Source organism: Prionailurus viverrinus, chromosome C1 (genome assembly GCF_022837055.1).
Source record: "Prionailurus viverrinus isolate Anna chromosome C1, UM_Priviv_1.0, whole genome shotgun sequence".
Lineage (NCBI taxonomy): Eukaryota > Metazoa > Chordata > Mammalia > Carnivora > Felidae > Prionailurus > Prionailurus viverrinus.
Genome location: NC_062568.1, coordinates 30,423,416 through 30,438,941, shown reverse-complemented (window position 1 = coordinate 30,438,941; position 15,526 = coordinate 30,423,416). Strand labels below are relative to the sequence as shown.

General features: G+C 39.0%; 1 protein-coding gene across 9 annotated transcripts in view; it reads left to right on the top strand.

Moving 5' to 3' along the window:
- SPATS2L (spermatogenesis associated serine rich 2 like) overlaps nt 1-15,526 on the top strand; it is a 170,109-nt gene that overhangs the window by 52,191 nt on the left and 102,392 nt on the right. The window contains exon 1 of one of the 9 annotated variants that reach the window (XM_047872553.1): nt 8,439-8,557. The exons of 7 other annotated variants lie outside the window; for them this stretch is intronic. In XM_047872553.1, the coding sequence (XP_047728509.1) occupies nt 8,529-8,557 (29 nt within the window). In that variant the 5' untranslated portion in view covers nt 8,439-8,528. Of the gene's footprint in view, nt 1-8,438; nt 8,558-15,526 lie in introns of those variants that run through there. One more of the 9 variants, XM_047872559.1, reaches the window with a different exon arrangement.

The window sequence follows — 15,526 nt, the reverse complement described above, 5'->3', positions numbered from 1 at the left end:
AGGCTATAGTGACCACACATACAGACACACAACCCTTGTGTATGTTTAGTGCTTTCTGTCTCACTGTTTACAAAAGGTTTCCACACACACATTTGTTCTTCAGCTGCTTTACAAATGGTGAGACAGACTCAGAGAACTTGAAATATTTGAGCTGCTAGAAGCAGAACTAAAAACTGCAAATTTAAATTCTGAATTTAGTTCTCCTTCCATTCCATATTCCATTGTGTGTGTCAATATTTTTATGCATGTATGTGTTTTTGTATATGCACACATGTGCACACATCTCTGCCTTTTTAAATAGTGAAGCAAACCCATGGGCAGATGATTAAGAAACAATACAATGCAGGGGCGCCTGGGTGGCGCAGTCGGTTAAGCGGTCGACTTCAGCCAGGTCACGATCTTGCGGTCTGTGAGTTTGAGCCCCGCGTCAGGCTCTGGGCTGATGGCTCAGAGCCTGGAGGCTGTTTCCGATTCTGTGTCTCCCTCTCTCTCTGCCCCTCCCCCCATTCATGCTCTGTCTCTCTCTGTCCCAAAAATAAATAAACGTTGAAAAAAAAAATTAAAAAAAAAAAAAAAGAAACAATACAATGCAGAGAATCTCAACCATCTCTCATCTTGATATGCTGCTGTTTTATAAGATCCTTATACCTGGATGGTGAAAATTAGATAACTGGGCTTTATTTCAAGAGCTTTAGAGATTTGAGAGTATTGTGTGTGCCTATAAAACATACTTAAAAACCTGAATGTTAAGGTTTTACAACTTGACTAAGAAATAGCTATGTAACCATTAATTAAAAAATTCGTAACATTCATGAAATATATTTTTATTAACAGGCCTAATCCCAACACTCATAGTATTTTTCCATCTGTGGTTTTGAATTCCTTATATACAGTAAGTCATTCCACTCTTGGTTAATGGGTATTACTTGTATCTACAGAGTGTATTTGAATTCCATACCAGGAAGCCAGGTTCATTAGATATTTTCATGTGTTAACCTTCTGATCAGGGTTTAAATAACAGAGTTCTGAAACTGAAAATGATGAAACATGCAGAAAAGCACATTTTACAGGTCTATTTATAGTCATAATAATTAGAGTTCTAAACAGATTGTTTCGCTGGCAATGAACATACAATGGGGACATCATAAGAGATGAACTAGTGCCATTTTCTGAGATAGAAAATTCTCACATTTTACATAAAGCCAGAAGTAAAAATGGTTTCCAAGAAAAAACATGTGTTAAGAATTATAAGTGTTTAGCTTAGAAGGAGGGAAAAAAATTGGGTTATCACAAACATTGCTTTTTTTCCTCCCAAAGTATAGAAACAGTTTCCATTCTCTAACTCCATGATGTCATACTCTGAATAAGAAATGGTGAAGGAAATGGAATTATACAAATGAATGATAAACTTGTTATCAATCAGATTTAATAGGAAATGAAAATCTGAAGAGTGTGGTAAATAGCTAATAAAGCCTTAAGGATCATGCGATTATTATTTGTTAGAATCTTGTTTATGATTAAAATTATGTAAACTTCTACCTAAATGTTTTTTTCAAACTATAGCAATTGTCCTCCAGCATTCTTCATAGATGTTGAATTTTTGTGTCACTGATTTTTCTTTTATGGCCAGGTTTTTGAGGACATATATCTACCCCTCTCATCTGCCTCACCAGGATAGGTTACCCCTATTCCTGCTGGTCCTCCCAATGGCAGTATCTATAGAATTACGCCTGGACTCTGCTGCAGTCTTTAGCGTTGCTGGCCAAGTGAGACCACTGAGAAATGAAGCCAAACCCAATGTCATGAAAAGACTTCTTCCTGTCTGAACCTGGCAGAAGTTTATAGGCTGTAAATCTCAGCTCACCCTCTCACTTTCTTTGGAGGCAGGTAGGCATCTATAGAGACCAGCAACTTCTGCCTTTTGAAAGCTACTATGTAACTGATGTGATTTTTTTTATTATTAAATACCTCTTTTCTTAGTTTAAACATGATTTTAAAAACCTACCCAGACCAAATTATTTTTTCCGTGCTTTAATACATCTTGGCTAAATTTTAAAGCACAGGTTGTATTTTATATACAGTGACTAGAGTTTCAGTTCATTTACATGCAAGTAGACCATCATAATGTTAACTGTGAACTAACATTGGGTTTAAAGTCTTCGTAGTTAATTTTAGAGCAGTGGTATATATGCAGGAGCAGTACCTGTCTCACAGCGCATGGCAGACATCATGTTTGAGAGATGACAAGGATAATCAGTTTGACTTCATAGCTGAAGGCACCCAGGCACACAGAGCCAGGGAGAGACTTACTTAACCACTGAGACAAGGAAACTGCCCTCATGTCAAGCAGCTAATGTCTTGTCACTTGCCAAACATTCCTGCTACAGATTCATGTTCTGAAATCTTCATGAACCAACTAGACTAACAAACTGTGTGGTCTGGATTAAATAATATCTGCCGAAAAAGAAAGAAGTGAAGTTAGCCAGGAGGCCAGATGGCAGCTGTATTTTCTGCAGAACTCCATTTGGAAAGTAAGCTTTATGTAATTTTTGGTCATTTCTTCCCATCTTAGGAGACTGTTTTCAGAATAAGTCAGACAGGTTTCAAAAAATGAACTGCATGGACATAGACACATCATATAACCTGTCCACAGGATTATAGCTATTTGACAAAAAAAGCTTGGTTTCTTTTCTTTCCAGCATTGTTATCTGTTCTATCCTCTATCCTTTTTTATTATTCAGCTGTCTGAATTACCCCGGAGTAAACTCCATAGCTTAGAATAATGTGGAGTTCACATATAGGAATAAACGTGGCTGAAAAGGTCATGAACCTATTACTAGTCTTCACTTTGTGGTTGACTGGATTGTTCAGTTGTGTGTGGGAAGCCAGTTGTTGTCAACTACATACACACAAACATGATGTTTCGTTTTCCTTCAAGGCCAAGTGCCATTTCTCAATTGCATCTTCCAGCAAACTTAGTAAGTAGTACCTTGGACTCATGAAAATTTAGTCCCTGTTCCATGTTTCAGCATTTTACTTTGAGGTTACAGGGTGAGCCTCAAGCATTTAAATAGGAACAGAGAAACATCAATTCACACTGGGAGGGGCGCCCGGGTGGCTCAGTCGGTTGAGCGTCCGACTTCGGCTCAGGTCGTGATCTCACGGTTTGTGAGTTCGAGCCCCGCGTCGGGCTCTGTGCTGACAGGTCAGAGCCTGGAGCCTGCTTCTGCTTCTGTGTCTCCCTCTCTCTCTGCCCCTAACCCACTCGCATTCTGTCTCTGTCAAAAATAAATAAACATTAAAAAAAAATTTTAATTCACACTAGGATTACTTACCATAGCAAATCAAGATGGAGGAAAATTTCCAGAAATCAAGTAAGATTGTTCATTTTCCAAATGGTGGGATCATCTCTAGACATATTTGGTTTCTTCTCTTTCTTCCTTCACATCTTATTGGTTATGAAGGTTTGATCATATTCTTTCTAATTGACTATTTGTTTCATACTTTCTTTTCCCTTATCTCCTTCATCACTCTAGCCAGACTCTCATGGTCTCATTCTAGACTCTTCAGAGCTGTTCTAACCAAATGCAAATATGGTTCCATCTGATATGCCTCCTAACCCCAGTCTGATCTTCATAAAAGATAAAATGTGATGATGTTTACATCTTTAAAGCATCCAGAAGTTCCATATTTTGTTCTTACAGGGAATCAGATGCTGATATATCTGCCTAGATTTCATGGCCCAGAGCCACCTTCTCACTTCTCTCTCTCTTCCAATAACCAACTTCATTTCCTGCTCCTTCACATTATGTGGTTCTGAAGCCAGTGTCTGATGAAAGCCAACCTCTATCCCATTTCTGTGATGTCTGGTCTTGGAATAAAGTGTTCCAAGATAAGTCTCACTTGGAATATCCTTCCCTTTTTCCTTCTAGATCAATAAACATCCATTCATCCACTTTCTCCTTCCAAGTCAGTTCAACACGTTCTTCCTGAGGATGCACCATTAAATAGAAAATGTTGTCCTTACTACGCATGGTGAGGAGTGCAAGGCTGTGTGAAACAGGGTCCCTGCTGTGCTGCCTGAATCTGTCTGGACTGCTCCAGACCTCCAGATTCTTCTTCTCCAGACTTGTGTAGTACTTCAAGTCTAGACCGGTGGGCTACAGAGTGGACTGCTCAAAATAATCCACTGGTGTGCAGGAAGAAAGTACTGGAACTTAACATTTACATTTTTTCACCTCATTTCAAATTTCTATTTTAGAGTATTTTTATAAAGTATATATTAGTACAAAGGTACATGGTTAACGTTTACAAATAAATAGTATACACATATTAGATGTCCATGTGTAAGCATTTTTACTAATGGAGTGAATGATCGAAAAATATAGATTGTTGCCTGGGTGGCTTATTCCGTTAAGCATCCAACCTCTTAATTCCAGCTGAGGTCATGATCTCACTGTCATGAGATCGAGCCCCACATTGAGCTACATACTGGGCATGGAGCCTGCTTAAGATTCTCTCTCTCTCTCTCTCTCTCTCTCTCTCTCCCTCTCTCTCTCTCTCAAATAAAAAAAATTGAGCCTCAAATTCAGAACTTTCTTTGGGGTTTTAGGAGGTCGGCAAACTGGCCCACCCAGGTCCATTTATTCCCTCATTCAAAAACTATTTGCTAATCCCCTAGAGTGTGTCAAGCAGTATGGAGAGAGAGAAGTCAGGTAAGAGGAGATCAAAATGTCTGCATTATTTCTGATAGATGCTCACTGGAAAATGTAGCTTTATATCAGGGCCAGGATGGTTTGCTAATACTTTACCCCTGCAGTAAGCAGACCCAGTCACAGGCAAAGTGGGCAATTACAGCACAGTTTCTACCTCCCTCCTTCCTAGCCCGGGGCAGGGCCTTTGACCAAAGCTTTTACTGCCTGACCCAGAGCAGCTAAGAAGTCATCCTCTTTGTATGCAGGCAGAAAGATCCTAACAGAGGGGAGAGAGGGAGGGAGTTGAGTGGGATATGCTCAGTTTATTCTTTCAAATGCACTTACGAGATAAGCCACTTCTTCACAAGGGAGGGAAAGTAGGTAACAGGTGGAGAGAGATCATGGTGTTTCTCTAATATAGGGGTCCCTCCTGATAAATACACCACTGTTTTTTTGGCTTTTATCACCTCTTAATAAATAAGATTTTTCTCTTGTTTCAAATGTATCTCCCTAAAAAGGAGCACTCTTTTCACTGAAAGTACAAGCAAAACACATAAAACCTGTTGACAGGATTTTGAATTGAGTGTTTGAAGGCCTAAGATCTATCTGGACTGAGGCCTAGAACCTGATGCCATTTTATGGCCCTTCCCCAGAGTTCTCGATCTGATTTCCCAACCCTGCATTAGAACAGAATGCGTGCGTGTGTGTGTGTGTGTGTGTGTGTGTGTGTGTGTGTGTGTGTTTGAAAAGAATGGCATGGCTGTCAGTCTTATCTGGATATATTGTAAAACTCTTTTCCTAGCTCTCCCCCCCTATTCCCCACCATACACGCACACACGCACACTCACATGCACACGCATGTGCATATGGTTCCCTAACATTAAATTTTGCAGTTTGGAGCACATAGTGGGATGAAAGACCCACTATGATGGTGGTGGTGATGAAAGGTGAAGGCATGTGGTCTGGGAAACAAAGCAAAGAGAAACAAAAGCTTATTGCTTCTCATTGTTTGTAAGCAGAAGGTAATTTAATGTTATTCTAGAAAGAGAGAGGAAGGGAGAAGGAGAGAGATGCATTGAAAGCACACCCCATCTTGGAGTGAGGGACTTCGTTAAGGTCCATTCTAGTCCATCCTTGCTCCTCCAGCCTGCACTCACAGGGCAAAACTCTAACATGACATTCTGGAAAATTAAAATCTACCCAGTTTTTAAATACTTACAGAGAAAGACTTTACAGCCTCCCCTCAATAACTAATTCAAATGATTAAACATAAGCTCGGATAGCACTTTTCTCCAAACTGTCAACACATTCTTGCTTCAGTTTAAAATGGTTTCCTTTCCATAGTGGAAGAGACAGTTCATCACCATCTTCTGTGTGATATAGCAATATTAAGTTGACCACTAGATTTACAACTGAGCAAGTCAATCCAGTGCCATCATATACTTCTTTTTGTTTGCTTTGAATCTTCTGTGTGGTGCCTCTCTGTATCCTCTTCAGTTTTTCACACCCTGATTTAGTTGTGGAAACTAAACAAAAGAATTATATGGTGGTTTCTGTGTGTTTCTGTGTATGTATACCAAGTAGTCAGCTTGAAACAAATACAGTGCTAATTTACAGCTTCTTACCTGTGCATTTTTATTTCTTTGGGGTATTCAGACATTAATACATAGTTCTTTAGGATACAGAAATCTTCTTAATCCAAAAATGTGAATCCTGGAAATTTAGGAAGGTCAGTGAAGGAAATTTTTGAGTAAATATTAGTTAGGATTTTCTGCTGTGGTAAAAGCAAAACAACAGTGGCTTCAAAATGTACAAATCAATTTGCCCCTGTTTAAGTGTTCCTCAGCATGCAGACTGACATAGAGGCTCTACGTTGAAGGGACTAGTCTTCTTATCTCGTTGCTCTGTCATCCTGTCTTTATGGCTTCCATTTCAAGATATCGTCACCCTTTAGCTGTCAAGAGGGGGCGAGAGGGAGAGGAAACCGCATCTCTCATTTTAAGGGGACAACCAAGAAGTTGTGCATTTCCCTTCCATTCATATCCAACTGGCCAGAACGAAGCTGCATGAGCATACTGACTGAGCTGCAAGGGAGGCTGGAAAATACTCTGGGTCCTCATGTGCCCAGGTAGGACTTCACAGTTCTAGTACTAAAGAGAGAAGGAGAGAATGGATAATGGGGATAACAGCCCTGCCCCTGGCTTTGTAGATAGAGCCAGACTGAGAAGCATGCTTTGACCATGAATTCGGTGAGGGGACTCTTAAGTGGTGTAGAAAATACCTAAGGATGTGAAGAAGGAGAGAATCTTGCTCTGCCATAGAATAGCCCAGTCTACTGGGTAAGATCGGCATTGTAACCTAGTGGATCTCAGGCTTGGCATTCAGTAATAAAGGTACACCTCTCCTGCTACTAGGAGTGAAGTTGAAACTTACTTAACTCCAAGAATATTCTTTGGCTTCTGTACAACCTAATTAAAATAGTTTATCTAGGGGCAACTGGGTGGCTCAGTCAGTTGAGCATCCGACTTGGGCTCAGGTCATGATCTCACAGTTCATGAGTTCAAGACCTGCATCGGGCTCACTGCTGTCAGCGCAGAGCCTGCTTTGGATCCTCTGTCTCCCTCTCTGTCTCTACCCCTGCCCTACATGCGCTCTTTCTCTCTGTCAGAAAAATAAATTTAATAAATAGATTATCTAAGTGAAGTTTCCAAACTAACTAGGTTCGGCATAAAACCAAGATCACAGCTTTGCTCGGTTACTCTCTTTTCAGGACACAGAAACCACACTGCTCTATTGCCCCTTGATCTAGGTCATCCTATTAGTTTAAGGTATTACTACATTTCCATGAAAGAGTCAGTAACATATATTTGAGGACTGTAATGAAAAAAAAGTAAAACTTTTTAAATGATAGTAAATGAAAATTTTAACTTAAAAAAATTGTACTACCCCATTGTAAGATCTGCATCACTTTACGAATGTTCTAGGAAAATAACCATAAAAAGACATTTTGCTGATTACAATGCTATACATACTCCATCTGGGACTTGCAAGTCATATTTGTTTACTCAATTAGCCAGGCGCTTTTTCCTGTTAGTGTCCACATTCATCTTTTTCAAATGTAACCCTGGTTTTCATCTCAGCCTGATAAGACCAACCTGGATTTTGACAGTCACACTGATTTTTATCTATTTAAACTGCTAGAAGCAAAATCTGATTTTGTTCCTGGCTTTTGTTATTGAGAAAAGTAATAAAAACCAAGCCAGAATTAGATCAGGGACATCCATTATTTTAACCAGGAACACAAAATAAATATATAGCTTTACCCAAGTATTGGATTAATTTAAGTATATGGGGATGTTAAAAATTGCATTCAAAATATGTTTCTCAGCTGATTATTTATTTGATGTACACATTTAACATTTCTATCGTCTCTTGTAGAAATAATAATATAATAATAATGAAAACTCTCATGTGTTGAGTTTTCAGTATGCACTTGCCCTGCACAAATTTTTCTGTGCTTGGTGCTTAAGCCTTGAATCCATTCCATTCAAACTACATGGCTGCTGACACAGCAGAGGAAGAAAAGCCAAGGAGCTTTGGGTGGAAGATAAACAGCAGTTCTAGCTCAGTATTAATACTCCCAGGTGAATAGATTGTGCATTCTCAACAGGTGCTACATTACCCCCAAGAGGGTGAAAACTGGCTCCTGAGGCGTGAAAGAATCAGATATTATGGCTGAAGTCAGAGCGTGGGGGGGAATTGTGACAGTGCAAGAACGATCAGAGAGATGCCACAATGCTGGCTTTGAAGATGAAGGGGTACAGGAGCTAAACCATGGAGATGAGCCATAGAATCTGGAAAAGGTAAGGAAGCAGATCCTCCTCTGGAACTTCCAGAGAGGAATGCAGCTTGGTGACACCTTGATTTTAGCCCAGTGAGATCCATGTTGGATTTCTGACCTACAGAACTGTAAAGATAATAAATAAATTTGTGTTCCTTAAAGCCCCTAACTTTGTGCTAGTTTATTATAGCAGCAATAACAAACTAGTACACCAGTTTCCTCACTGTTCAAGAGAAGGATAGAATGATCTATGTCACAGGTTTCTTGTAAGCATTAAATAAAATAATCCATGAGAAGTACTTTAGCATCAAGAGCATAGGGACATCCTGGCCTTGCCAGTATTCAGATGAGCAAGGTTTGCATTCTGAGTGTAGTTTTCCCATGTTGATGTTGCTGATAGATTTCTTTCTTTATGTCAGTGACAACAGTCAAGTTTTATGCTGGCCCTGTCACTTTAAAAGGATTTTGTAGATTTCTCCTCAGATCCATGATAATATTGATTGTATATTTCAATTGTGGGAAATTCCATTTGCTAACTTCCGTGTACAACCAGCTCTTAGGTCCTTCCCTCAAAGCTGTTCTCCTCCTGTGTCTTCCCTCTTTTCTGCCCTGTCTGAAGTAATACCTGAAGCTTTGGTGGGGTCTATGAAGAGGTAGAAGAGGAAATTCCCAGCAGTGGTAGAGAGGAGAGAAGGGCCAGCTACCAAGCACCCCAGTAAGGGAGGGGAGCGCCATGTGGGACTTCCATTCCAGGAAGAGGCATTCCAAGTTAGAGCCTGGCTGGGCTGGGAAGGATGAACTCGGGTGTATTGTTTTCTTTTTTTTTTAACTTTAAGAAAGTGTGTGTGTGTGTGTGTGTGTGTGTGTGTGTGTGTGTGTGTGTTTATTCTTACTTTTTTAACAACTAAGAAAATCCCTGCTGAAAATGAGAATCTTCACAATGTAACATTCACTGACTTGCTTCATTAAGTGAGTTGGGTAGAGCCTAGTGCAAATGAAGTGAAGTCCACAGGTTTTTCTCTATCTTTGTCGAGTCAATTATTTTCACAGAGAACAGCTTTTGCATTATTACAAGAAAAGAAACTAACAGTATTGTATTCTTAATACCCAATGTAAAAACTCTGTGTGTTTATATATGTTATCTTTTAACTCACAGCATTGCTATGAAATAGATATTACTACTCTCATTTCCTGCTGAGGAAGAGGGAGTGTCCTCACAATATCATTATGGAGTAGATAAGTAGATATAATTAGCCCCATTTATAGCTAGGTGCTCAGGGGCCCAGGGACGGTGGCATCTGTACTGGTTTAGCTGCAATAGCAGTGTGACTCTTGACTGGAACTGCTGCTAGCCTGTTGCCTATGCAGGACCTTTTGGTTGAGGCCATATTTTAAACCTTGGTTTTTAGTCTTCAAGGTCCATAAATTGGACTTTTTCTGTGAGCTCAGAGATGCTCAGACTCTACAGTGCACTAACAAAGTTTTAATAAGAATGATGGATCAGGGACACCTGGGTGGCTCAGTCAGTTCAGCATCTGACTCTTGGTTTCAGCTCAGGTCATGATCTCACGGTTCATGAGTTTGAGCCCTGCGTCAGGCTCAGTACTGCTGGTGCAGAGCCTGCTTGGGATCCTCTCTCTCTCCCTGTCTGTCTCTCTGTCTCTCTGCCCCTTCCTTGCTCTCTCTCTCTGTCTCTCTCAAAATAAATAAACTTAAAAAAAAAAAAGAATGATATATCAACCTTTATTATTGGGGCATTTATTTCTATCTAAGGATCAGGACATCCCCTTTCCAATATCAGGGGCTCATAGACTTCTCTTGCCCTCCACACCAGTCTGATCCCCACACTACCCTAGCATTCTTTCTGAAATGTACACCTGGCCATTTCACTCCCATGCTTGTGACCCTTCAGGGACTGCTTGCTACCCTCAAGATAAAGTTGAGGCTCCATAACCTGATTCACAGACCTCTTTCTCTCTAGGTTCATCTTTTTTCTCTTCATTTGGTTCTAGGGATACTGAACACCCTGTCAGGCCTGAATGTCTTTTGCATCTGGGTTTTGGTGTATTTTAATCCCTCTGCTGAGATCACATTCTTCCCTTTTGTTCCCTCCTCACTGCACCCCATTCATTTGGATAATTCAGGGCCCAACTTAGATCTAACATCCATCTTGAAGATTTCCTTGACCCTCCTGATCTTATTTGCCCCCCAAGTCAAAGTGCTCTAATAAAACCTTGTACATCCTCTATAATAGCATGTGTTGACTTGTGTCTTGTTTATTTGTCTGGTAACCTTCATCAGAATCAAAGTTCTCTGAGGCCAGAGTTTGTATTCCGCTCACTGTTTTTCTCCCTAGGTACTTGGTACAAGTCCGTGTATATAGGACGTTTTTGATAAAATGTTCTTGAATATATAAAGAACAGAAAACCTATATTCAAGTCCTGGCCCTGCCACTTTCTAGTTGTGTGACTTCTGACAAGTTCCTTATACACTTAGGGTCTCAGTTTCCAAATTTATAAAAAGAGAAATTTCACTGAGATGTTACAAAGTTCTCTTCAAACATGAACATACTGGGATTCTAATGCAACTCATTAGCTATCCAGAAACCATAAATCCACGATCAAAGTTTACAAATGACAAGTTGGGAGCATTTCCATGGACTTAATTTCTTGAACATGGATTGATTATTTCATTCCATTCACTTATATACATTAATAGTCAATAGATTCATACCTGTTCTTATGTTGATATTTTTGTTCTTGACCCAAGGGTTTATTTTCTGAAGGATACTCTCTTCATCTTACACTGATTGATACAAACGAAAAGAGCCTCATAAGCCTGAGAAAATAACAAAGTCTGTGTATGTCTACTCTCTTATTCTTATGTCCATCTGTTTTTGGGAGTTAATGAAACTTTTTGCTGTACTAAGAATTTCAAGTGAAGGTAATTAAAAAAAAAACTACTAGGTGAGAACAGTAGTTCCAAATAAGAAAAAAATCTGCAATTTTTACTGATTATTCATGGACTTGAGTTGGTAATAGATATAATACCATATATAACTGTGTGAAATATTTGAAATAAAAGGAAAAAAGAGAACCACTAACATCCTGTTGTAAAATTGTTAATGGCAAATGTAAACCATTGTAGTAATTCACACATGGTGTCTGTTAGGTTAACTTCCTGGTGAAGGAATCCATGTCAAACTACCAGATTGTATTTGTGCTTATATACTTTGGAGGTTGCTTTCTCCTACATTCCTAGCACTAATTATCATAGGAACCAGAATCTTAGTATATCTCAGATACTTCTTGCTAGTAAATCAAACATGTTTAGATATTTCATTTGTATATGTAATAATCTAAAGTAGTCATTTACTAAGAATTTCTATTGGTATGATTACTTTTTCCTAAAATTTCCTCTATATTTCCTGTAATTGTGAATAACTCAAACTTGAAAACAGACTTAAAATTTTTCAAAGTTAGTTCCTAAACCTATTGCAAAGTCTTGATCAATATTATTGAAATGATACACCTACTGTGATAAAACATCAGTACTCTAAGTAAACTCACTACAAATGATTTTTATTTTCTGCTTTTAATTGAAAGTTTTCTTGCCTGATGCCGAATTCCTTTTATCTTTGGACAAAACTGTATTTGGCCTAGCTTATGGGCTAATTAGCATTAGGGTCTTTTCCCCTCTGTCTCCATTATTTTTATGCATTATTGCTTACTTAGCAATCCATGGTGATCTCTGACCTCCTGACTCAGCAGAGCCCATTTCCAGGTCAGGTGACCATGACCTCATGTAGACAGAGCAGTTTATTAGCAACACACCAAGAAAACACCAAAGACAAATGGATTTGTTGTTCCTTTACTGACAAGTTACTCTGAGCTCAATTCACAGCCAGTGAAAATGACCTGATTCAAATATTTGGTATAGAAACCTTGATGAAAAAATGTATACTTTTCAGGAAGATAAGAATATATCTTTATTTCATATGGAAAATAAATTGGCATTTATTGGGAACACAGTTTTTGCATTTTGATTACAAATTGCTTAAATTACTTTGTAAAAAGTAGATCAAAGAAATTAAGAAAATAATGTTCATATTTACATGCCTGAGTGTTGAAAGTGAATTCTAATTTTTAGGCTGCATGTGGGGTATACAGATATATAAATTAAAGTTCAAACCCTAAAAGTTACTGGTCATGTTAATGACCAACTAAATTATACTAGAGATTTGACTATATTCTGTTAGCATGTTAGTTATTCCCATCATTAAGATCAATGATTCTTAATGGCAGGTGGTTATAGATGCAGTTCATAAACAATGTAGTGCTTTCTCTTGTAGCTCTGATTTTTAAAAATTAATTTGAGGGGCGCCTGGGTGGCTCAGTCGGTTAAGCAACCGACTTCAGCTCAGGTCACGATCTCGCGGTCCGTGAGTTTGAGCCCCGCGTCGGGCTCTGGGCTGATGGCTCAGAGCCTGCAGCCTGCTTCCAGTTCTGTGTCTCCCTCTCTCTCTGCCCCTCCCCCGTTCATGCTCTGTCTCTCTCTGTCTCAAAAATAAATAAAACGTTAAAAAAATTTTTTTAAAAATAAAAATTACTTAATTTGATATTTCAATAGTATCACAAAATAAGAATGTTTTCCTCATCAAAAGATTGAGAAACCTGCTTTAATTAATCTGCACTTAAGAAAAAGTTAGTAAACGCACAGTTTTTGACAGAGACGAAACAAGGAAAATGAGTTGTTCCTAGGGAGCAGGAATCCAGATGTTTTAGGATAGACAGAAAGGTGGGTATCTAAAAATCCAAGAGAGGACACACTTGGCGAAGTTAAAAGGAGGAAGGAAAAAATAGTGTCCAGAACAGTTTCTTGCATGTAGTATGCACTCAATAAATCATTTTCACTGAATGAATGAACTGAAACCACTCAGCCCTATAAGCATGGGTGTAATTTACTTCTGATACAGCATACAAAAGTAACACAAAAATAGTAAATAGGAGTGACGAAAAACTTAAACTATTTGGGCATCTGCTAGAAGTCTTAGTCATGTTTAGGGGTACCTGGATGGCTCAGTCAGTTAAACGTCTGACTCTTGGTTTCAGCTCAGGTCATGATCTCATGGTTCGTGAGTTTGAGCCCCACATTGGGCTCCATGCTGACAGTGTGGAACCTGCTTGGGATTCTCTCTCTCTCTCTGTCTCTCTCTCTCTCTGTCTCTGTCTCTCTGTCTCTCTCTCTCTCTCTCTCTTGCCCCTCCCCTGCTTGTGCTTTCCCTCTCTCTCTCTGTCCCCCCACCCCTCTCTCAAAATAAATAAACTTAAAAAAATAGAAGTCTTATTTGTGTTTAAAGGAAAACAGGGTTCCAGATACCAATTTACCTCATTTTCTTCTCTAAGAGGATAAAGGAAATGAAAAGAACTGCTATTTTGGATCTGATTTTCACCAAGAGATTGGTTGGTAAAATAGAAGTAGAAGGAAACTTTATTCATTTATTCAATAATATTTGAGTGTCTACTGTGTGCTCAACATTTGGAAAATTGTGACCATGTCATTTTAGCTTTTGTGATAACCAAGGACCAGGTGATGGATATAGCCAGATGCATACCACAGATTTTAGGAGGGAAATTTCACATTTCAGCGAAGAAATGGCCTGAAACTCTAGACTAAAGGGATGAGAAACTCAATTCTTCAAATGAAATTGGTGCTCTTGCTATGTGCTCTCAGTGTCATGCTAGATCAGGATTGCCTTTTCAGTCACTTTTTTTTTTTTTTTGAGACAGAGAGGGACAGAGCATGAACGGGGGAGGGTCAGAGAGAGAGGGAGACACAGAATCTGAAACAGGCTCCGGGCTCTGAGCTGTCAGCACAGGGCCTGACGCGGGGCTCGAACTCACAGACTGTGAGATCATGACCCGAGCTGAAGTCGGACGCTCAACTGACTGAGCCACCCAGGTGCCCCCAGTCACTTCTATTTGTTGCAAAACTTCAGGCTTCAAGAGGGCAGGAGTGTATCTATAATGTTTATCTTTATATCCTAGTAAATAGGACAGAACATGGTACATAGTTGATACCCAATAAATCTCTCTCTCTCTCTCTCTCTCTCTCTCTCTCTGACACACACACATGCACATTTTATTGTATATATGAGTTAAGCAATAAACAGTAATGAAATTCTTATAATCATGAGTATTTCCCAAATTATCAAAGCTAATGCACAAACACACACACACACACACACACACACACACACACACACACATTTGTCAAGTCTAATAGTCTACAATGTTTTGAACAATTGCAACTAGAGGTTTGAATGTTCAAAAACAATGAGGAAGAGAGATGGCTATGGCTGCAAAGGGCATGCTCAGATTAACTCAAAATATAAAAGATTATTTAAAGAAGAATGCAAGGACAGGCAAATAACCAAGAACAAATACCAAAGAGAGAGATAATCCCATTAGATTGGTGTCAAGAAGCCTAAAGTCCAGAGTGAGCTGAATTATGTTAAAAAAAAAAAAAAAAACTAAAACAACAAAAGAGACTTAAAAAAGCTCACAAGGAACAATCCTACAAAAAATTAAAGTCATAAAGTAAAGTAGACATAGAACACTGGAATGCTCATGATGTCAAGTGTGTTATTCTCATTTTTGATAATGACATGGTTACAATTTCTGTCAAGAGTGGAATATTATTTTTAGTTGTACTTTTTACCATAGAATTTTGTTTTACTTTTGGAGAAAAAAGAACAAGAAAAGTACAGGACCTCTGATGGGCAAAACAAAGGACTGTACATCTCTTCTTTTTCTTGGCTTTTAATCAAGGATCATGATTTCCCACCTGATAAGGGTAGAACAAAATGTGGATGAGGGAATTGAGGCCCACCGTAGCATTATACCAGATCCTAAGCCCTTCCTCACGGATTGGGGTCTCCTGGCCCAGATTGCAGCTATGGGACTGAGAACATCACATCTGTGACTCTCCC